General features: G+C 46.7%; 1 protein-coding gene across 1 annotated transcript; it reads left to right on the top strand.

Annotated features, from left to right (window-relative positions):
- Positions 1-8,085: 8,085 nt before the first annotated feature.
- PRR15 (proline rich 15) lies at positions 8,086-9,477 on the top strand. The gene is made up of 2 exons (XM_087748819.1): positions 8,086-8,239; positions 8,775-9,477. Exon 2 carries the CDS (start codon positions 8,784-8,786, stop codon positions 9,150-9,152), a length of 369 nt encoding a protein of 122 aa, XP_087604945.1. The 5' UTR covers positions 8,086-8,239; positions 8,775-8,783; the 3' UTR covers positions 9,153-9,477.
- The last annotated feature ends 6,768 nt before the right edge of the window (positions 9,478-16,245 follow it).

Raw genomic sequence — 16,245 nt, 5'->3', positions numbered from 1 at the left:
ACGGAGGGAAGAGTATGATTCTGCATCTTAAAACACAAATATTTAATGAATTGTCCATGTTTGTCTCGGCTGACAGATGGCCAGCGTCCTCAGGGCCACACTGAGCATGGAGATAAAAGGACCCTGTCCCTTCCAGGCTTCCCTAGTGCTGCACACACTTCATCTCTTACGTCAGACTTACTGGGGCCATCACCGCTGCACCTGGGGCTGAGCAGCACCTCAGAGATCTGATCGTCTCAGTTCCAAATTCGCCATTCAAGGACATAAACAACCAGAAGACTTTTCTCTGCAAAACTGACAGCTAAAGCAGAACACAAAGCATGTAGCTCTGTAATGCAAGCCTATACTCCAGTACACAGAAAAAATGTGTCTGACTGGATCTTCCCTTTGCTTCAAAGCATTCAGCAGAGTGCGATGACATATCTCACGTGAGGTGCTACTAGGGCGTAGTAAGAGTCATTTGAAAGATGCTCCAGGGGCCTGTGTTTGAGCTGTTGTAACTTCCCTGCTAGGTCATTTCATCTCGAGTGGAATGCAGCTCCGCTCCTCCGGAGGCAGGTGAGCTACCTGTGTCTGACTGCACTGGAGCCTCTGTGCAGCTGGATGTTGGGCAGGAACCTTGTTCCCCTCCAGCTACTGGAGAAGGCCTTTGGTGGAGTGCTGCGGGCGCAGCAGGAGTCCCCTGCTGCCAGCAGCCACCCGTGCTTCCCATCTGCCATTCAGCTAGCCCCATCTTCTGGTACGATGGCTGCAACTCTGTACCCCCTTACAGCTGGTCTTGGGCGCTACCGGCGTGAGACGACTTGCCTCCCATAAAGCAGAAGTGTCTTAGCCACGACTAGTAAAGCATTACATGAAATTAATGGTTTGTAAGGTAGGAACTTTCCAAAGTGCTGTGGAACAGCTGAAATTTCATCTTTGTATCTCTGTCTTTGCAGAGTATTTGACTCATTGCTGTCAGGTTTAAATATTTCGAGCCTCCCGGGGCAACTGAGCGAAGGAATCGCTTCCTGAGAACGCTGCGCTGGAGAGGAGGCAGCATGTGCTGTGTCCGACCCCAAAGCACATGTGTACTGAAAAGGCAGCTGGCAGGCAAGATCGAACAGGGAACCCTTGAAGGGATTCCTCAACTGAGACACTGATTTGGGGCTCCTCTACCCAGAGACCAGTGGTTGTGAAACTTAGTTATCTCTCTCCCACTTGTCAAATACCATTGGAATTGGACAAAGGATGTAGAAGTTACTGAGGAAGGAGAAATATTTGAAAAAAAAAAAAAAAAGAGACAAAAAGAGCATAAGCACAGATATTGTTTCCTCGGGAAAACTTTTTAAAATTAAGTTACAAAGGAAACACAGCTTTGCTCTCCACTCACCGCTCTGCGAGCTGATGTCAGTTTAAGCTGCAGAGTGGGTCTAACAGAGCACAAAGCTGGGTCAATTGGTACCACATTCATTTTATTTCTAAGCAAGAGGTAAGACTACACTTTCCTATACGCTTAACAGTCTCAAAGCTCACACAACATTTGAGCTTAATGAAGGAGCCAGAGCTGCAGGGGTACTTGGCCTGACCCTCTGGGAAGGAATATAGCAGGTTTGGGATCTCTCCTGAAACAAGGTGCTTGAAAGGCCTGAGCTGTGCGTTGCTGTCAAATTTAGGGATTGCGGGTGTAGTATTGGGCAAAACTCTGGTGTTAGTAAGGTCTCAGAGATGTGCCGGGAGGTATTAAATAGCTGGGCTGAAGGAAGGCTTAAGGTCAGGTTGCAAGGAGGTGAAAGTGAAGGTAGGTACTGAGAGCAGCTTGCAGAGCACGTGGAGCAACTGTGTCTTCTCTTTTATGATAAGCTGAAACACTGCACAGTGCAGACCTGTATAAATGAGACACTGCGAGATGATTAACTGTGTTTGCTTGGGCCCCCCCCCCCCGGACTCACATGTCTAGAGGGAGAGGAGAGCGTTTCCCTAACGCAGCTGGGCAATCTGCTGCTGTCTCCCCCTCCCTCCCACCTGGAGATGAAGACAGCCGACAGCCTCTTCTGCTGTACCTTCAGCTGCTGCCAGTGTCACTTTCTCCCCAACACAGTACAGGCAGGGCAATGGCAGCCTGCTCCCCTGATCCTGCTAACAGCTGGGTAGGTACTGCCCTGCTGCCTGAGAAGGGGCTGGAGAGGACAGAAAAGGAGATGGGGATGGGAGGAAGGCTCACAGAAAGGTCCACAAGCGGGCACTTCTCCAGCTGTTTAAGCTCCCCAAAGTGGCAGCAGCTGGAGAGGCTACAACATCTTCCCTCGATGCTGCACTCTCCCCAAACCTTGCTCAAAGGGCACAAGCCACAGGAGCCTGTTGGCCGCCTTCTTATTTCTTCATTGACAAGTACAGGCTCAAGGTCTACAGAAAAGGGAGGAAGAAGATTCGAGTGCCAACAAACCCCCCTGCCAATAACCAGGAACTGATGAAAACTCCGACTAGGCAGGTAATTCAAAACACTTACACAAGGAGAAGAATGCCATCTAACTGGATCTTCAAAGCAGAATTACATTGCTATATCCCCTACAGCTATCTAAAGAGAATGAAGAGACTATAGGGCTCATGAAGATAAGAGTGAGAGCGTCAATACGTTTTATGTTCTTTAGCTGTAGAGATTAATTCCTTGATTAAAGTAAAGATCATGGTTAAGATTCAGAAATCTGAACCTTAGGGAACTGTGATTATTGCTGAATGCTCTAGGGCTTGCAGACTGAGGACATCAATGGTTCTTACATGGGGGCCACACTTCACATTATCCTTCTCTGAAGGCATGGTATTCGGGATATAATTATGCTGATGCTACAGCTAGAGCCAGGACTGGGAGTTCAAAGCCTGAAGGACATGGATTATTGCAGGATGTTGTAAGGACTGCAGTTAGGAAGAAAGCTGGTGTCGGTTGGAGTCAGTGCCTTATAATCTACAATAGAAATGAGCAGCGGGTTTTAGGTAGAGGAACTGTCAGGGTTCAGTTTACGGTAGACTTGGGGATGTGAGGAACCAAGCTTACCACTGGAAGCTGCCTTCGTTGCAGGGTTCTGCAGGGCCTGACAAGGTGGGGGTCAAAGTATTCTCTCTTTTCTCTAAAGTATGAGCCATTTGTTACTACTAAGATGAAAGTTAGAATGAGGAGTAGGGTCAGCTGTAGGGTTTGGAACTGCAGATCTTGAAGAACACAAATTGCTGCTGGCAATACTCAAAGCTACCTTATTTTCTGTTCTACTCTAGGGCAGGTATGGGTATGACCAATGTGCATGAAGCTCCAGATTATTTACCACATGCTGCTGCCCAAGAACATTAGGAGACTGAGGTCCATAGGTGTTCATAACAAGGAGCATAAGCATGAACATAACAGTCAGGGTTAGATTAGGAATCCAGATATTGAGGAACCTGTATTGTTACTGGATGCTGCACAGCCCTCAGTATTAGGAATAGGGCTGATGTCAATAAGGGACAGTTATTTATGGTGGCTTTTTTGTTGTTGTAAACATGAGTCTTACAGTTATAATTAAGGTAGGAATAGGGATAGACTTTGGAAATGTAAAGCCTAAAGAACTGAGTTGTTACTGAAGTTGCAAGAACTGCAGCGTGCTGGTATCAATAATGATCAATTCTGTCCCTCTACTCGGTGTGTGGGTTCTCTGCTTAGGAATGTGGATATGGGATGAACTGCTTTTTTGCAAAGCCTGCAGAGCTAGGAAGGGTACTGATGTCAACAGTCACAAATATCTTTATTTGTATGTTCTGCTATAGGAACATGACCTTAGTTTTATCTCCAGATACTATAAGGGTGAAAGAGAAGATGAGGCTTAGAATTTGGGATTCAAAGAAACAGACTGAGTTTGCTGCTGGATATATCGACATAAGAAAAGGGCTGGTGTTGTTAGGGGCCTACACTCCTCTGTCTGCTCCTGGTGTGGGGATGAATTCATGGGATACAAGAAAGGGCTGGTGGCTGGTCAGGAACTGAAAGTTTGAGGAGCTGTGTTTATGGTCTGTTTTGATGAAGTTTTGGGCTTCGTTATAGGTATAGGTATTGTTAAGGGAAACTTTCAGAATCTGTTGGGTTATGCTGTTCTGAGACAGATTTATTAACAAAGCTGAACTTCCCATTCAATGAGCATGAGCACTAGCACTAACACATGCCTTATGTTCCACTACAGGCCTAGTTCCCTTCGTAGAGCTACTGTTAGGGCCCATGTAAGCAAGGATATTGTCTGCACTAGTGCTGGAGGTAAGATTAGGAAAGACTACATCTGTGTCACTCAATAAAATGGGGTCAAGGACCTCTCCCATGCCAAACAGTGCAGACTTGCCCTGTCCACATTACATTGTACTTAACTGAGGTCCCCCCAGGGGTCCGTGGTGTCACCTGTGGCCTTTCAGAGTACATTGTTTTCTAGAGGCACTGAATCAAAAATTGTGATTTAGCACCTGTAATAATGCAAGGGCTGTGCTGCAGCCCATCAAACTGGTATTTTCATACCCTGAGGCTGAGATGGTGCAACGCATGTCCTAGACTGTAACACGAGGAGTGGTTGTGTACTGAAGTGTTTGAGGGTGCAAAACCTGTTGCAATAAAGCTGGAGGACTATGGAGGGAGACAAACTGGTGTAGTTCTGTCCATTCTGCCTAGGAGGAATAATTCCTCGTTCTTACTGCCTCCAAACCATGGCTGAAGAGTGGGTTATAAATGACATAGGCCAAAACCATGCCAGGGAGGCACCACTAAGAAGAGGGCCAGTTCACCAGGTGCAGGGTTCAAACCCACTGCCTGGCTCTATTTTTTTGGCAGGAGAGGCATAGCCTGGGTGTGGATGCTGCAGTCCCACAGCCTTAAGCAGCAGGCTGGCACCAAAAGGGAAAATGTTCTTCCCCTTTACAAAAGGGTTGGAGTCCTTCCTGTGGATAACGGCAAAGGCTAAGGTTTGAGATGCTGCTGGCACTTGGAAATCTAAAGCTTAAAGGGCTGAGGTTACTGCTGCCTTTGTCAGAGTAGACAGCCCGATGTGGATGGGAGCCCAGTCTTTGTGGGGTCTTTTCCTGTACACAGGGGTCCCCTGGTTAAAATTAAAGTGACATTTAGGCTTTGAGATCTAGGAGTTTCAAGAACTGATTTTAATGCTAAATGCTAAAAGGCCCGCTTGTGCCAGCAGGTATCACTGTCGCAAATTTTCTTTCTAAGGGCCAATTGCTCAGTTGTATGTCAGGTCAGGGTTAGAGTTTAAGAATCAAAACCTGAAGAATCAAGCACGCTGTTGAATGTTGCTGGAAACATGGACCCAAGAAGAGCTCCGCTCTTTATAGGTGCCAGTGCCATATGGTTTTTTATGCAGTAGGCTCAAACATGTCCTTGGCCCTAAGGTTAGCATTTGAGAATCCCAGGTTTCAAAAGTCCACTGTATTTGCCAGATGGTGTGGGGCTTCAGGGCAAATAAGAGATCTGATATCAGTATTCACTAGCGCCCTTTATGTTTCTGAGGGCGTCGCTGAATTCCCTTGGTATAATTATAACTGCATTGAATATCAGGGTTAAAGCTACTGTTATTTTTTGGAAACCAAAAGGTTCCAGAGCGCAGCTGGACGCTGGGTAGTCCACAGTGTCAGGAAGGCTGGTGTCTGCAGTGGACAGTGCCTTTCTTCTACTGCGAGTAGAATGGATCCCCTCAACACAATTAGGTAAGAGTGTGGTTTGGTAATCTAAGGTTTGCAGAGCCCAGTTTCAACTTGAACACAGCAGCATCTGCAAAGTTTGGAAAAAGGATGGTGGGAAGTGCAACAAACACCTTTTTTTTTTTTTCTTTTCTTTTCTTTTCACTGCAGTAACAGTTTAGGTGTTGTAATTAAGGTTAGTTTGAGAGCTGACATTAAAGTTAGTCTTTGGGAATCTAAAATTTGAGAATACCGGGGTATTTCTGAACTTTGGAGAGCCTGCAGAATTATGAAGAGAACCTATGTCAATATGGTCCAATCCTACACAAAAGGAGCATGTTACCATGTAGGAGAAAAGGACATACAGTTTTATTTTGCAGTGTACTGGGGTGCCTGCTAGAATCTTGCACATCCACCCTAGTTGGGACTACAAAACCCCATTAATTTTTATCCTCTCCTCCTGCAAAGAAAGGACATAATATAACTGCAGCAGCTGTATTAAATGAATATAGTAGTTAACTTCCATGCATTGAAAGAGTCAATGGGTTATTTTACTTTCCCTTTTATATCAATGCTGTAAATACGTGCATACAGAAGGGATGCAACAAGTACTGTTGCAGTAAGAAAGGGGCAGAACATAACATTTTCACCATCAGAGTTGTTTTTACAGAAACATTAACCTCAGTGACAATCTTGGGGAACAGCACGTTGTGACTGATTCGTAGCAGTGACTTTCGCAGGGAGAGCAGGTTTTGCTGTTCTCCTGTGCAGCCACACACAGATGCAGGCAGCACCCTCCCACGTGCACTGTCTCTTACAAAGCTTTCCAACCTGCCTGTCTCTTTTCAGTAGACCTTGCTTTCAGTGCAGTGTCAAAAAGAACAAATCTCTTGCATTGTAAGATTCTTTGAAACAGGCTAAACTGAAAAAAACACACAGATTTAAGTTTGGCATTATGTGAGCTAAGAGGTCAGGCCTATGGTAATCAAAATAATATAAACAAGTAATATGGTGGTAAATGTTTTATATAAGCCTATAACCAGAATGGAAGCTATAAATGTCAACCAGCAATGTTTTGTGAAAAGGACTTTTAATAATAATATTTATCCTGACTTCTCCATAAACTCCCTTTTTCCCAGGCACTTTCCTGGGACACAAGATGAGAGATGCTGGTGTTCTCCTTCTCCATACATACAAATGAGTAGCATAGCAGTAAGTTATAGTCACTGGGAGAAACTTGACCTTATATCTGTTGCTACCCTTGGCCCAGCAGAGCCCAACGCCCTGGTGCTATGCATCTTAGAAAATGCTAGCTGCTGCTTACTTGTCAGGAGGGAATGTAAAGGCCATCTTTTCTCACTGGAAGTTACTGGTTTATTCCATAGGAGAGATTTTTTGCTGCTGACATAGGTTAGTATGATAGACAGCTTAGAGTGCTTTCAAGTGTGCAGGCTTCCCTGTCCAAAACCCTTTGGGTTTGAAGAGAGCAATCTACAGAGCAATGTAAGCGCACACCCCAGGCTCCTCTCCCTCAGTAACCTGCATTCACCAATTTCCACGTGTCTTTATGGGCTATTCAGGGAAGCTGCGAGTAGCAGAGGTTAATCTGCAAAAGAAGATGAGGCTGAAATACCACTGCTTTCACGGACTCCTCCATATGATCACAGGCATCCTTGAGTAACTGAATGTGTAGCTGATCGAAGGGGCGTTAAGAATCAAATCAATATTACATGGCGTAGTTCTCCAAAGAACAAATCACCATTTTTAACACATGGCGTGGCACAAGCAATTTTTTTTTTTTTTTCCTTTCTGGATGAATAAAAAAAAGGTAAAGGCATTTGTATGGCTGTATATGATCACACAGAAATTCAAAGTCCCAATTCTAAGCCAGTTCAAGTATAAACTAATACTTTATATATATATTATATATTTATATTTATATAGACGGCACTGTCTCTCTTAGCATGTCAGCTACGTTCATTTTGTAAAGATGCGCAATTAAAGACAATTCTATTTTCTTCAAGGCTACAAAATAGTCACCTGCGCACACCTGTCGTGTGCACAAACGAAACGCGTTGCGGTTTCAGCCATGCACGCCAACACCGCATCCACCGCTGGTAGCCCTGGCTTTCATTATGCCCTTACGGTGCCGCCTCACCTGCAGGGAGGCTCCCTCCTCCTCCTCCTCCTCCTCCTCCTCCTCCCTGTTCCTTCCCCGCCGGGTGCCCCTTCAGGGGGACACCGACCTTCCCCCGCACCCCGGGGCCGGTCCCCCCTCCCCGGGCCGCCGGCCGCGGCCGCTCCCCGCCCCGGACGGCGGGAGCCGGGCAGGTGAGCGGAGCCGCCCCGGCCCCGGGGCCGGCCGGGCCGCCGCCCCGCCCACGGGGGCGAGCCGCGGGGCTGGCTGCCACCTGCCGCCCCGCACAGCCGCCGCTCCCCGCCGCCCGGCGGCCTCGTCCCTCATTCCCTGCCGCCGCGATGGAGCCGTAGGGGCGTGCGGAGGGAGGAGCGGCCGCGCTTCCCCGGGGGAGAAGGAGAGCGCTCCCGCAGCGGGCGGGACCCGCAGGTCAGTGTCGCCCCCCGTACCTGTTGCGCCGGGAGCCGGCGGGGAGGGCGGGAGAGAGCGGCGCCCCGCGGCAGGAGCCCCCAGGAGGTGCGCGGGCTCCCGGCCCCAGCCCGCGGGGCGGCAGCAGCCCCAAGGTGCCGGGCCTCGGGGACCACTTCTGGGGTCGGGGGGTGGCGAGTGCCGGGAGCGGGTCCGGCGGCTCAGCTCCGGGGCTGTGTTTCCCTTTAACTCTGCCGGCCGCCCGGGGGAAGGCGGGGTGCCCCTCCAGAGCCTGTCACCGGGGCTCGGCCAGGGGCAAAGCCCGAAATCCTGCCCCCGCGCCCACCCGGCCGCCTGTGCGAGAGCCGTCCCTCCCGGCTCGGCAGCGCCCGGCGGGAAGCGCAGACCTCCCCCCAGAAGCGCTGCCCGCCTTGGGGGGCTGCCCGCCTCCCCGGTGCTGGGGAAAAGGGGTCCCCGAGCGGCGGAGGCGCCCCGGCAGGCGGGGTGGCGGCCTGCCCGGCTGCCAGCCCGCCCTCGCTCTCTTCCCCCCCCGCAGGCGCCCGAGATGGCGGACCGCGCCGCGGCCACCGCCGCCCCCCGCGCCGGCGTGAAGGGCAGCTCGGCGGGGCCCTGGTGGAAGTCGCTGACCAGCAAGAAGAAGCCCAAGGAAGCGGCGGCCGCCCCGCCGCCCCCCGCCGCCGCCAGCGAGGCCCCCGCCGCCCCCCCCAGCCCCGGCGGCCCGGAGGAGCAGCCGTCCCCCTTCGGCAGCGGCGAGGCCGCGGGGGCGGGCGGCAGCAACCGCCGGAGCCTCCGAGTCTCCCACTCGGGCCGCTTCAAGGAGAGGAGGAAGGTGCGCACCTCGCTGCTGGCCGACAGCCCCGAGGTCTTCGACGGCGGCGGTGCCCCGGGCTGTGCCGCCCAAGGGGGCCAGTAGCCCAGGAGGGCCTCACCCCCGGAGCCGTGGCCCTGTGAGGAGCTGCCACTTGGACGGGTGGCCAGAGCACCAGCAAGGACAGGTGGCCGGAGTGTGCGGCTGTCCCACAGCTGGGGTTGGCCTCGCTTGGCCCCATGGGCAACATGGAGGTGCGTGGCAGCGTCCTCCCCAGACCTGACTGGACACTGCGGGGAGCCTGGCGCCTCTGCCAGATGAGTGAGTCGCGTGCTGGGTTACATGAACACTGCCAAGACCAAATCCCTGGATGACGGGACGATGTGATTGTCTTAACAAAATAACACCAATAAACACCCCACTCCCTGTACTGTGGTGAGCGGACTCAAAGGTGCTATCCCGGGGCCGATGCTGGGCTCTCTGTGCCTTCCCTCAGCCCTTGCCAGGAGCCAACGCGCTGACTTCTCAGGCCTGTGACCCAGCTCCTCCCGGCTCCCTGGCTGAGGAGGCGCTTTGCTGCTCTCATCTCACGTGCTGCCCTACCAAAGGAAGGGGGGAACAAAGTGCTCTTGTCTAATTTCAGGGCCGAGGACCTCCGGCAGTGCCGTATGTGCTCCTGCCCTGCCGTTAGCAGGCATGCCGTGAACCCATCCTTCCCTTCCCTGTGGGGGTCAAAGGAGAGGTATCGTGAGGGGCAGGCGCTTGCATTCGCCTATACTCCACATTGCGTTGCATTTAAATATGCAAAAGGCAGGACCAGGCTGGTTTTCTCCCTCTTCGTACTGTGTAATGATAAGCAGGTGTGTCAGAGGCTGGTCTCCTGTAGTTTTGTTACAGAGGGAGGCTGGTTGTTATCTAGCAATTCATGCTGTTTACCCAGGGAACACGTGATTTTTTGCATAATTGGTGATAACTGGCATAATGAAGCTCCGATGAAGAAATTGCGTGATAAAATGTAAATACTCTTTTGGGAGACGAGACCAGCCCTGGAGAGCAGAGGCAGGGTTGTACTCCTAATGGGGAAATTGGCTTGGGCACCACTGGAAATGTTCTTTACTGTTTACCATGTCCGAGGCTTGTGAAGCAAGATTCCCAGGATTTCTTTTGATAGCAAGATAATGTGCTTTAACTCAGGCAACTGTCTGCTCCTTCTAATAGCTCCTGGATTTTTGGACAAGTAAACTATAAGCCAGATTTGTACTGGTGGTGTGCCTTACAGAGCAAACTCAGCTGAAAACACTCGGCAATTACACATTTCTTGATAGTAGGTGATGTAGCAGCAACCGATCTATTTATTTTTAAACGCATTCGCAATATACTTTATATTGTTAAAATGGTTTTAGACTTTTTCTGAGTATGAGATACTAAATAGTGGCAGGGACTGAAAATTATTTCCTAGCAGTCAAGTATTATCCAGTTATGATTTTGTTTGGCTGTAACTAATGATTTAAGGTCAATTAAAAATAAAACGTGACCTGAAAGGAAACAAGAGCTGAGAGCTGAGGTGAAAATATGAATTAAACCAGTCACTGACCATCACTGAAATGATGCAGGAGATGCTGGGCAAGTGCCCCACGGTTCAATGTATGTAAAAATAGATAATGAACTTTGAAAGCTCCTGTGCGATAAACTCAGACAACCTGGCTGGCTTAGGTACTTACTGGTGCTTCACTCAGCTACTCCTTCAGACTCTGAAACTCAAGGACAAAGGGACTGTAGCATCAAACCTGTTTCCATAAAAGGTTTTTTTCCACCCGATGTGCAACATACGTTTTTTTTATTTCATTTTGTAAAACGACAAGGTACTGGTTTTGGACTGCCTTTTTATGTTCTGGACTACCTGCTGACCAGGCAAAGAGCTGGGGGGTTGTGGGGGGAGCTCTTAAAAGTTTCTCCTTGGAGATGCTTTTCTTATGTGGAGCCTCTTCAGTCAAGGGACATCTGAAATCCATCTGTTGAGAAGAAACTGGAGCAAACCCAGCCTCAGACGAAGGGGTGTGAGAGAGAAGGAGGGAAGTTTAAAAGCTGGGAACGGAGAGAGGGATGAAGAAGAACCGTACTTCAGCTACAGTTAGCCCAGGGCAGGGGAAAAGAGGCAGAAAGGGGTGGCTTTGCTGCCAGGGTTGTCATACTACCTTTGGAAGGCAACATGTCCGTATTTATTACAGGCAAAAAAAGTTCTGCCTGTATTTGTATATTCTAGGGCCCAAAGAACCTTTTTTTGTATGTGTGTGTCCAAAATGGAAGAACAAGTAAGCAGATACTGCTCTGGTGCATTTCTCACTCGTACATCTGGTTTAGCGTGAGCTGTGAGGGTCAGATCCTCAGAACTATCCAGAGGCCTGAGTATGCAGACTAGCGTTTTCTACGTTTCACACAGATGCTTTTCTGCATTTTTAATCCTTACACTGCTGTGAAAATACAGTTTCCTCTCTTCTGTACCTCTGAGCTACCTCTTTCTACAGTGAACCTCTATTTGATCTTTGGAAATGTCTCAGGTTTATTAGTTGCAAGTCTTTACCTAGGCACAAGATATCTACCAATTCGGGTTTTATTTAAGAAGTCTGGTATGCTGTTCAGATGGCTGCTGTTAAGATTCGATATCAATACTGGTTAATATGTGACTAAATATTAGCCATGTCTTAATCCTTGTGTACGGTACTTTCAGCTTGGAAATTTGGTCAGAATACAAAGTCAATAAATGCACATAAAATGACTCGCTCACAGCCATCCTCCATCGTCATCCTGACCTTGAGCTGTGGGAAGGAGACGTAATTCTATCTTCCTGCTCAGTCAAATCCTTGCTTTAATGAATTTGATAGCAGCCACTGAAAAACTAGATCCATGAGAAAACGGGCCGACTGCCTCGTCTCACTTTCCCCGCCCTCTGTGCAAGGGCCACGCAGCAATATCTTCGCGTTATTGCTCACCTGCGTACCACAGCCAGGAGTGAGAAGACCCGTTGGCCATAGCCAACTTGTTGCACATAAATAGTCTGCTTGTTTCTCAGTCTGAGCGTAAGATAAAGCTTTAAGCAATCTATACACATGTAAATGAATTAAGCTGGTACAGAAAAAGACAGTGTTTTATGGAGCATCTGAATTTTTTTTTTTTAACTGTTGAATTGGAGAAAGTTCAAGCTTCCTTTTGTATTGGAGGATACTTGCTCACTTATAACAATAGTGCATTTCTGTGCATTGAATTATTGAAAGGCTGTCGGCATTCTTAATATAGGTATTTTCCTCATCTCCTTTATAAAGGTCATGCATCAGAAAGTAAGTTTAGGAAATAGGGCAGCTGAGAAAGTAGTTGCTGTTTGTTTTTAGAAGCAAACAGTGACATTGACAAAATAAATGGAAATAAGCAGATGAGGTTCAGCCTCAGCTACATCAGTTGCAGTGCAATTTTCTTAATATTATTCCAGATACTACTAAGGATTGCAGGTTTGGGACAAAAAATAAATATTTAGTAAATAGAGTGAACTTTTCAAATAAACTTGCAAAGTATATGCCTGCTTATTCCCACTCTTGCCAAAACTAAAAATAAATCTCTGAGTAGCTGCCTGGTGAATCATTCCCTGCTATTGTAGGCTGGTCAGTCTGGACCTCAACAAAGATTATAGGGAGCACCTGCAGAAAATGATCCTAAATTGGAAACACTGGAATAAATGCCTTGAAAGCCTCAAGACTTTTAACCTCAGATGTTATGTCAGGGTATGACTTAAACTGAACTGAAAGAATGGAGAGGGGTCTTCACTGTTTTTTGGTTTTGTTTTGTTTTTAAGTTCTGTCTTCACTGTAGTGCACCCAATGATAATTTTCTATTTGAAATATAAAATTTCTTGTCCATTAAGATAACCTCATATGAGGGCTAAAATCGGAAGGACAGAACTCCCAGCCTTGGCCTAGCCAGCGCAGCTGGATGCTTCACGTTAAAGCCCATGTTTTATTTAGCTCATTCAAATATCTGATATCCAATTGGAAGAAAAGCTGTTTCAAGTGCAGGTACAAACTGGAAGCTCATTTTGCTGCCTTTTGGGATCCCATCTGGTAGGGCAAAAGAAAGAAACCCAAACCTGGTATTTTTGAACGTGTCTTTTAAAAGCTGGGGTGAGAGACAGTTGGTTATAGAATGATATTTGAGACCATATAATTACACCATTTTGAAAAACAACCCTTTCCCCTTCATCACTAATTTATTGTAAATAAGGTGAGAGACCTGCTGGCTGTGATTTTTCATTTCAGAATAAAACAAAAGGGATGAAGTTGCTCAATTTTATAGACACCAGAAGTTGTGAAGTAGTTTCTCTTTATCTGTTTTATCCTTAATGACACATCTGAAATTCACAAATAGCTCTAAGAAACAATATTTGGATGTAGTCTTCAACTAAAGCATATTGATTAGCAGCTGCAGCTTACGAATTTGATTTAGTGCCCATTTTATCTAGATAAAGCAATATGACATCAGATAATATGTGTTTGGGGGATAGCAAACAGCTTTCCATGATAGCTGTAAGGCATGATTTTAAATGAAAAATTTACTCTGGTGAGTAATCCTCATCCCATCTAGACGTCATGTTTCATGTGAGTAAAAATGAGTTAGAATGTTTTTTTTCAGGGTATTACTAGTTACCAGGCTACCAGATGTTTTGGGATGTGTGAAGTAGGCTTGATTCTCAGACGCAAGCCTTTATGTGCCATGAATCTTCTGCTGCCTGTTTCAACGCCTCAGGTCTTTCCCCTGATCCAAAGTTACCGTTTATCATGGTAGTTCCTTTTACACCGAGGAGGTGAAAAGCACGATCCTCTGCGTTACTGAAAATAAGAACAATACCTATGTATGTCTGTTGAAATGAAAAATTAGAGGTACTGTGCATCCTTGAACCTTGGTGGCTCGCTTTCTTTTTTTCCCCCCACTGCTGACTTCAGTCCACTTTGCTTTCCAGGTCTTCGTTTCATCCTCAGCTTGTAAATGTTTGAGCAGATAAACTCTCCACTGATCCCACAAGAACTGCTCAGTGACAGGCAGGTGGGCAGCACTTCAGTGGCCAAGGGAAAAGGAAAAGTTACAATAGATCCACTTCTGCATGTGCTTCTGGGCACATTCCCTCTCAGTTTATGAACAGGAGCAGAACTGAGCCTTAGACTTGATTCTGGAAATACGACTACCTGAGAAAAAGAAGGAGCCTCATAGTCTGCACATCCTTGGTTGTGTTTATCTTGGCACGCACTTTCGGTGACAGAAGTTTCCAAAAATCAGAGTTGGTTTACCTGTGCTGTTTAACATCATTGGGTTCAGGACTAGGAACATGGCATAAACTTAAAAGAGAAATCCTGCCAAATGCTGTAGCTCAGACCTTTGCAAGGGGGAGGAGGAAAATCATGTTTTCTGGCTTCTGTATTTTTTGGTTATTTTCTTGGCATACCAATGCTGTAGCAGCCTCCTTGCTGGACCCTAAAGCAGCTAGAGAAGTAGAATCTATGAAATAGGCAGACGTACAGCATATACAAGGACAGCACGTTGCAATGGCTTTCTCTTGAGGAAAAGACAAACCGACTAGACGTTACACTGGGTGTGTAAAGGTGGTTTAATTCTTCCTGCAAGCCCAGGAAGCTACAGTTTGTTCCTGGCTCAGTTCTCAACTGCCTAACAGTAGATATGAAAACACCTCTAGGGAATACATTAGCTATCACAGGTGTTAATTAACATCTGCTGAATTGCTTCTGAATTGGAAAATGGTGAGAAAGTGAGGAATCACATTAGAACAGCAAACGTTGCTGACCATGACTGAAAGCAGCTCTGGAAAGCTGAGGTCCTATTTTAAATGATCAGTTGAAGCACTTAAAATATTATCTGGTATTGTTATAGACAGCTGTTTTTCCTTCATTCATACATGTTTGGTTTTTTTTACCATGCAGTTATCTTTTTCATGAGTAATCTTATTCACTATGTGTTACCTTTCCAGTTTTATTTATTGGTTTTCTCTTTTTTGTGCTGGAACAGAAATTTGGCTGGCCTTGCAAAATGTTTTCACAAAATTTGAAGATATTCCCATGCCTACAATTAAACTCAAATTAATAACAATACCCTGCAGTTGTGGAGCACTCTGGAGAAGTGAGCTTACCACTGAAGACTGATCCTTTCATCTTCCTGAAAAAAAGCATGCATCATCCCTACTTTAAAGAAAGGAAATTCAAGATATAGGGCTAAATTAAAGCTCGTAAGTAAGTACCTGAACGGAATGACTCATCTAGTCTGAGACCAGAAATCAGGCTATGCCAAAACTGCCTCAGAAAACCATGCTGTAATAAGTGGTGGCAAGAGGTTCAAATAGGCTTTCTAAAGTTTTAGATCCCTGAGAGGAACCTTTGGAAATGTGGGAGTTTCAACATCACTTAAACTTAGATGTCATTGCACAGCTACCTCCAGGACAGTTACTGATGCTGTGCATTGTAAGCTACGGCTGCGACTTTAACGAGAACCACAGAGACAGGCAGAAGTGGAATTGCAGTTGTATTTGTGGCAGTGGCATCCCACTGGTACACACAGGAAAAACAATTTAGTTACAACCGAAGATGTGTATTTAAACTAGTGTAGTTGTGTGAGTATGTATCTCCCCTCGTGCAGCTGCAGATTTCCCATGTGGTCAAAGGGTCTTATTGACAAAAGCATTGAGGTGTCTGATTCCACTTGCTTCACTGGCGTCTCAGTACCTTTGTGGATCTAAGCTTCAGTAAAACCTCTTAGAAGAGGGAGTGCAGTTACACAAAACTATCAGAATTGTACTAAAATGAGGAAGTTAAAAAGGTAAATTTCTGGTTTATTTACCAAGGCAAATAGAGTTCACAATGCAAAAGAGCTGCCTAATAACACATGTATTTTTTATTCTGTATTTTCAGTTGTTTGTGCTGAAGCAGTATAGCTCCTTTCTCCCCTCCTTCCTGGTATATTCCTGCTTTTCAGCTGCTATTTGATCTTTTCCAGCCTTGACTCGAAATTATTCCTTACAGAACCTCTCAGTGTAGCGTTTCGGCAGAGCCATTGTTCTTTTGTCCTCTGCCTGTAGATCAGCTTTTACTGCTAAACAGCTTCTTTATAAACCCCGATGAAATCTTCTCTCATGTTTTTTTCTGTGTTG

This window comes from Nipponia nippon, unplaced genomic scaffold (genome assembly GCF_047370975.1).
Source record: "Nipponia nippon isolate SJK-2023a ecotype South Korea unplaced genomic scaffold, ASM4737097v1 scaffold_1, whole genome shotgun sequence".
NCBI classification, from domain to species: domain Eukaryota; kingdom Metazoa; phylum Chordata; class Aves; order Pelecaniformes; family Threskiornithidae; genus Nipponia; species Nipponia nippon.
Note: the sequence above shows the minus strand (reverse complement) of the source record. Positions and strands in the feature narration are given on the sequence as shown.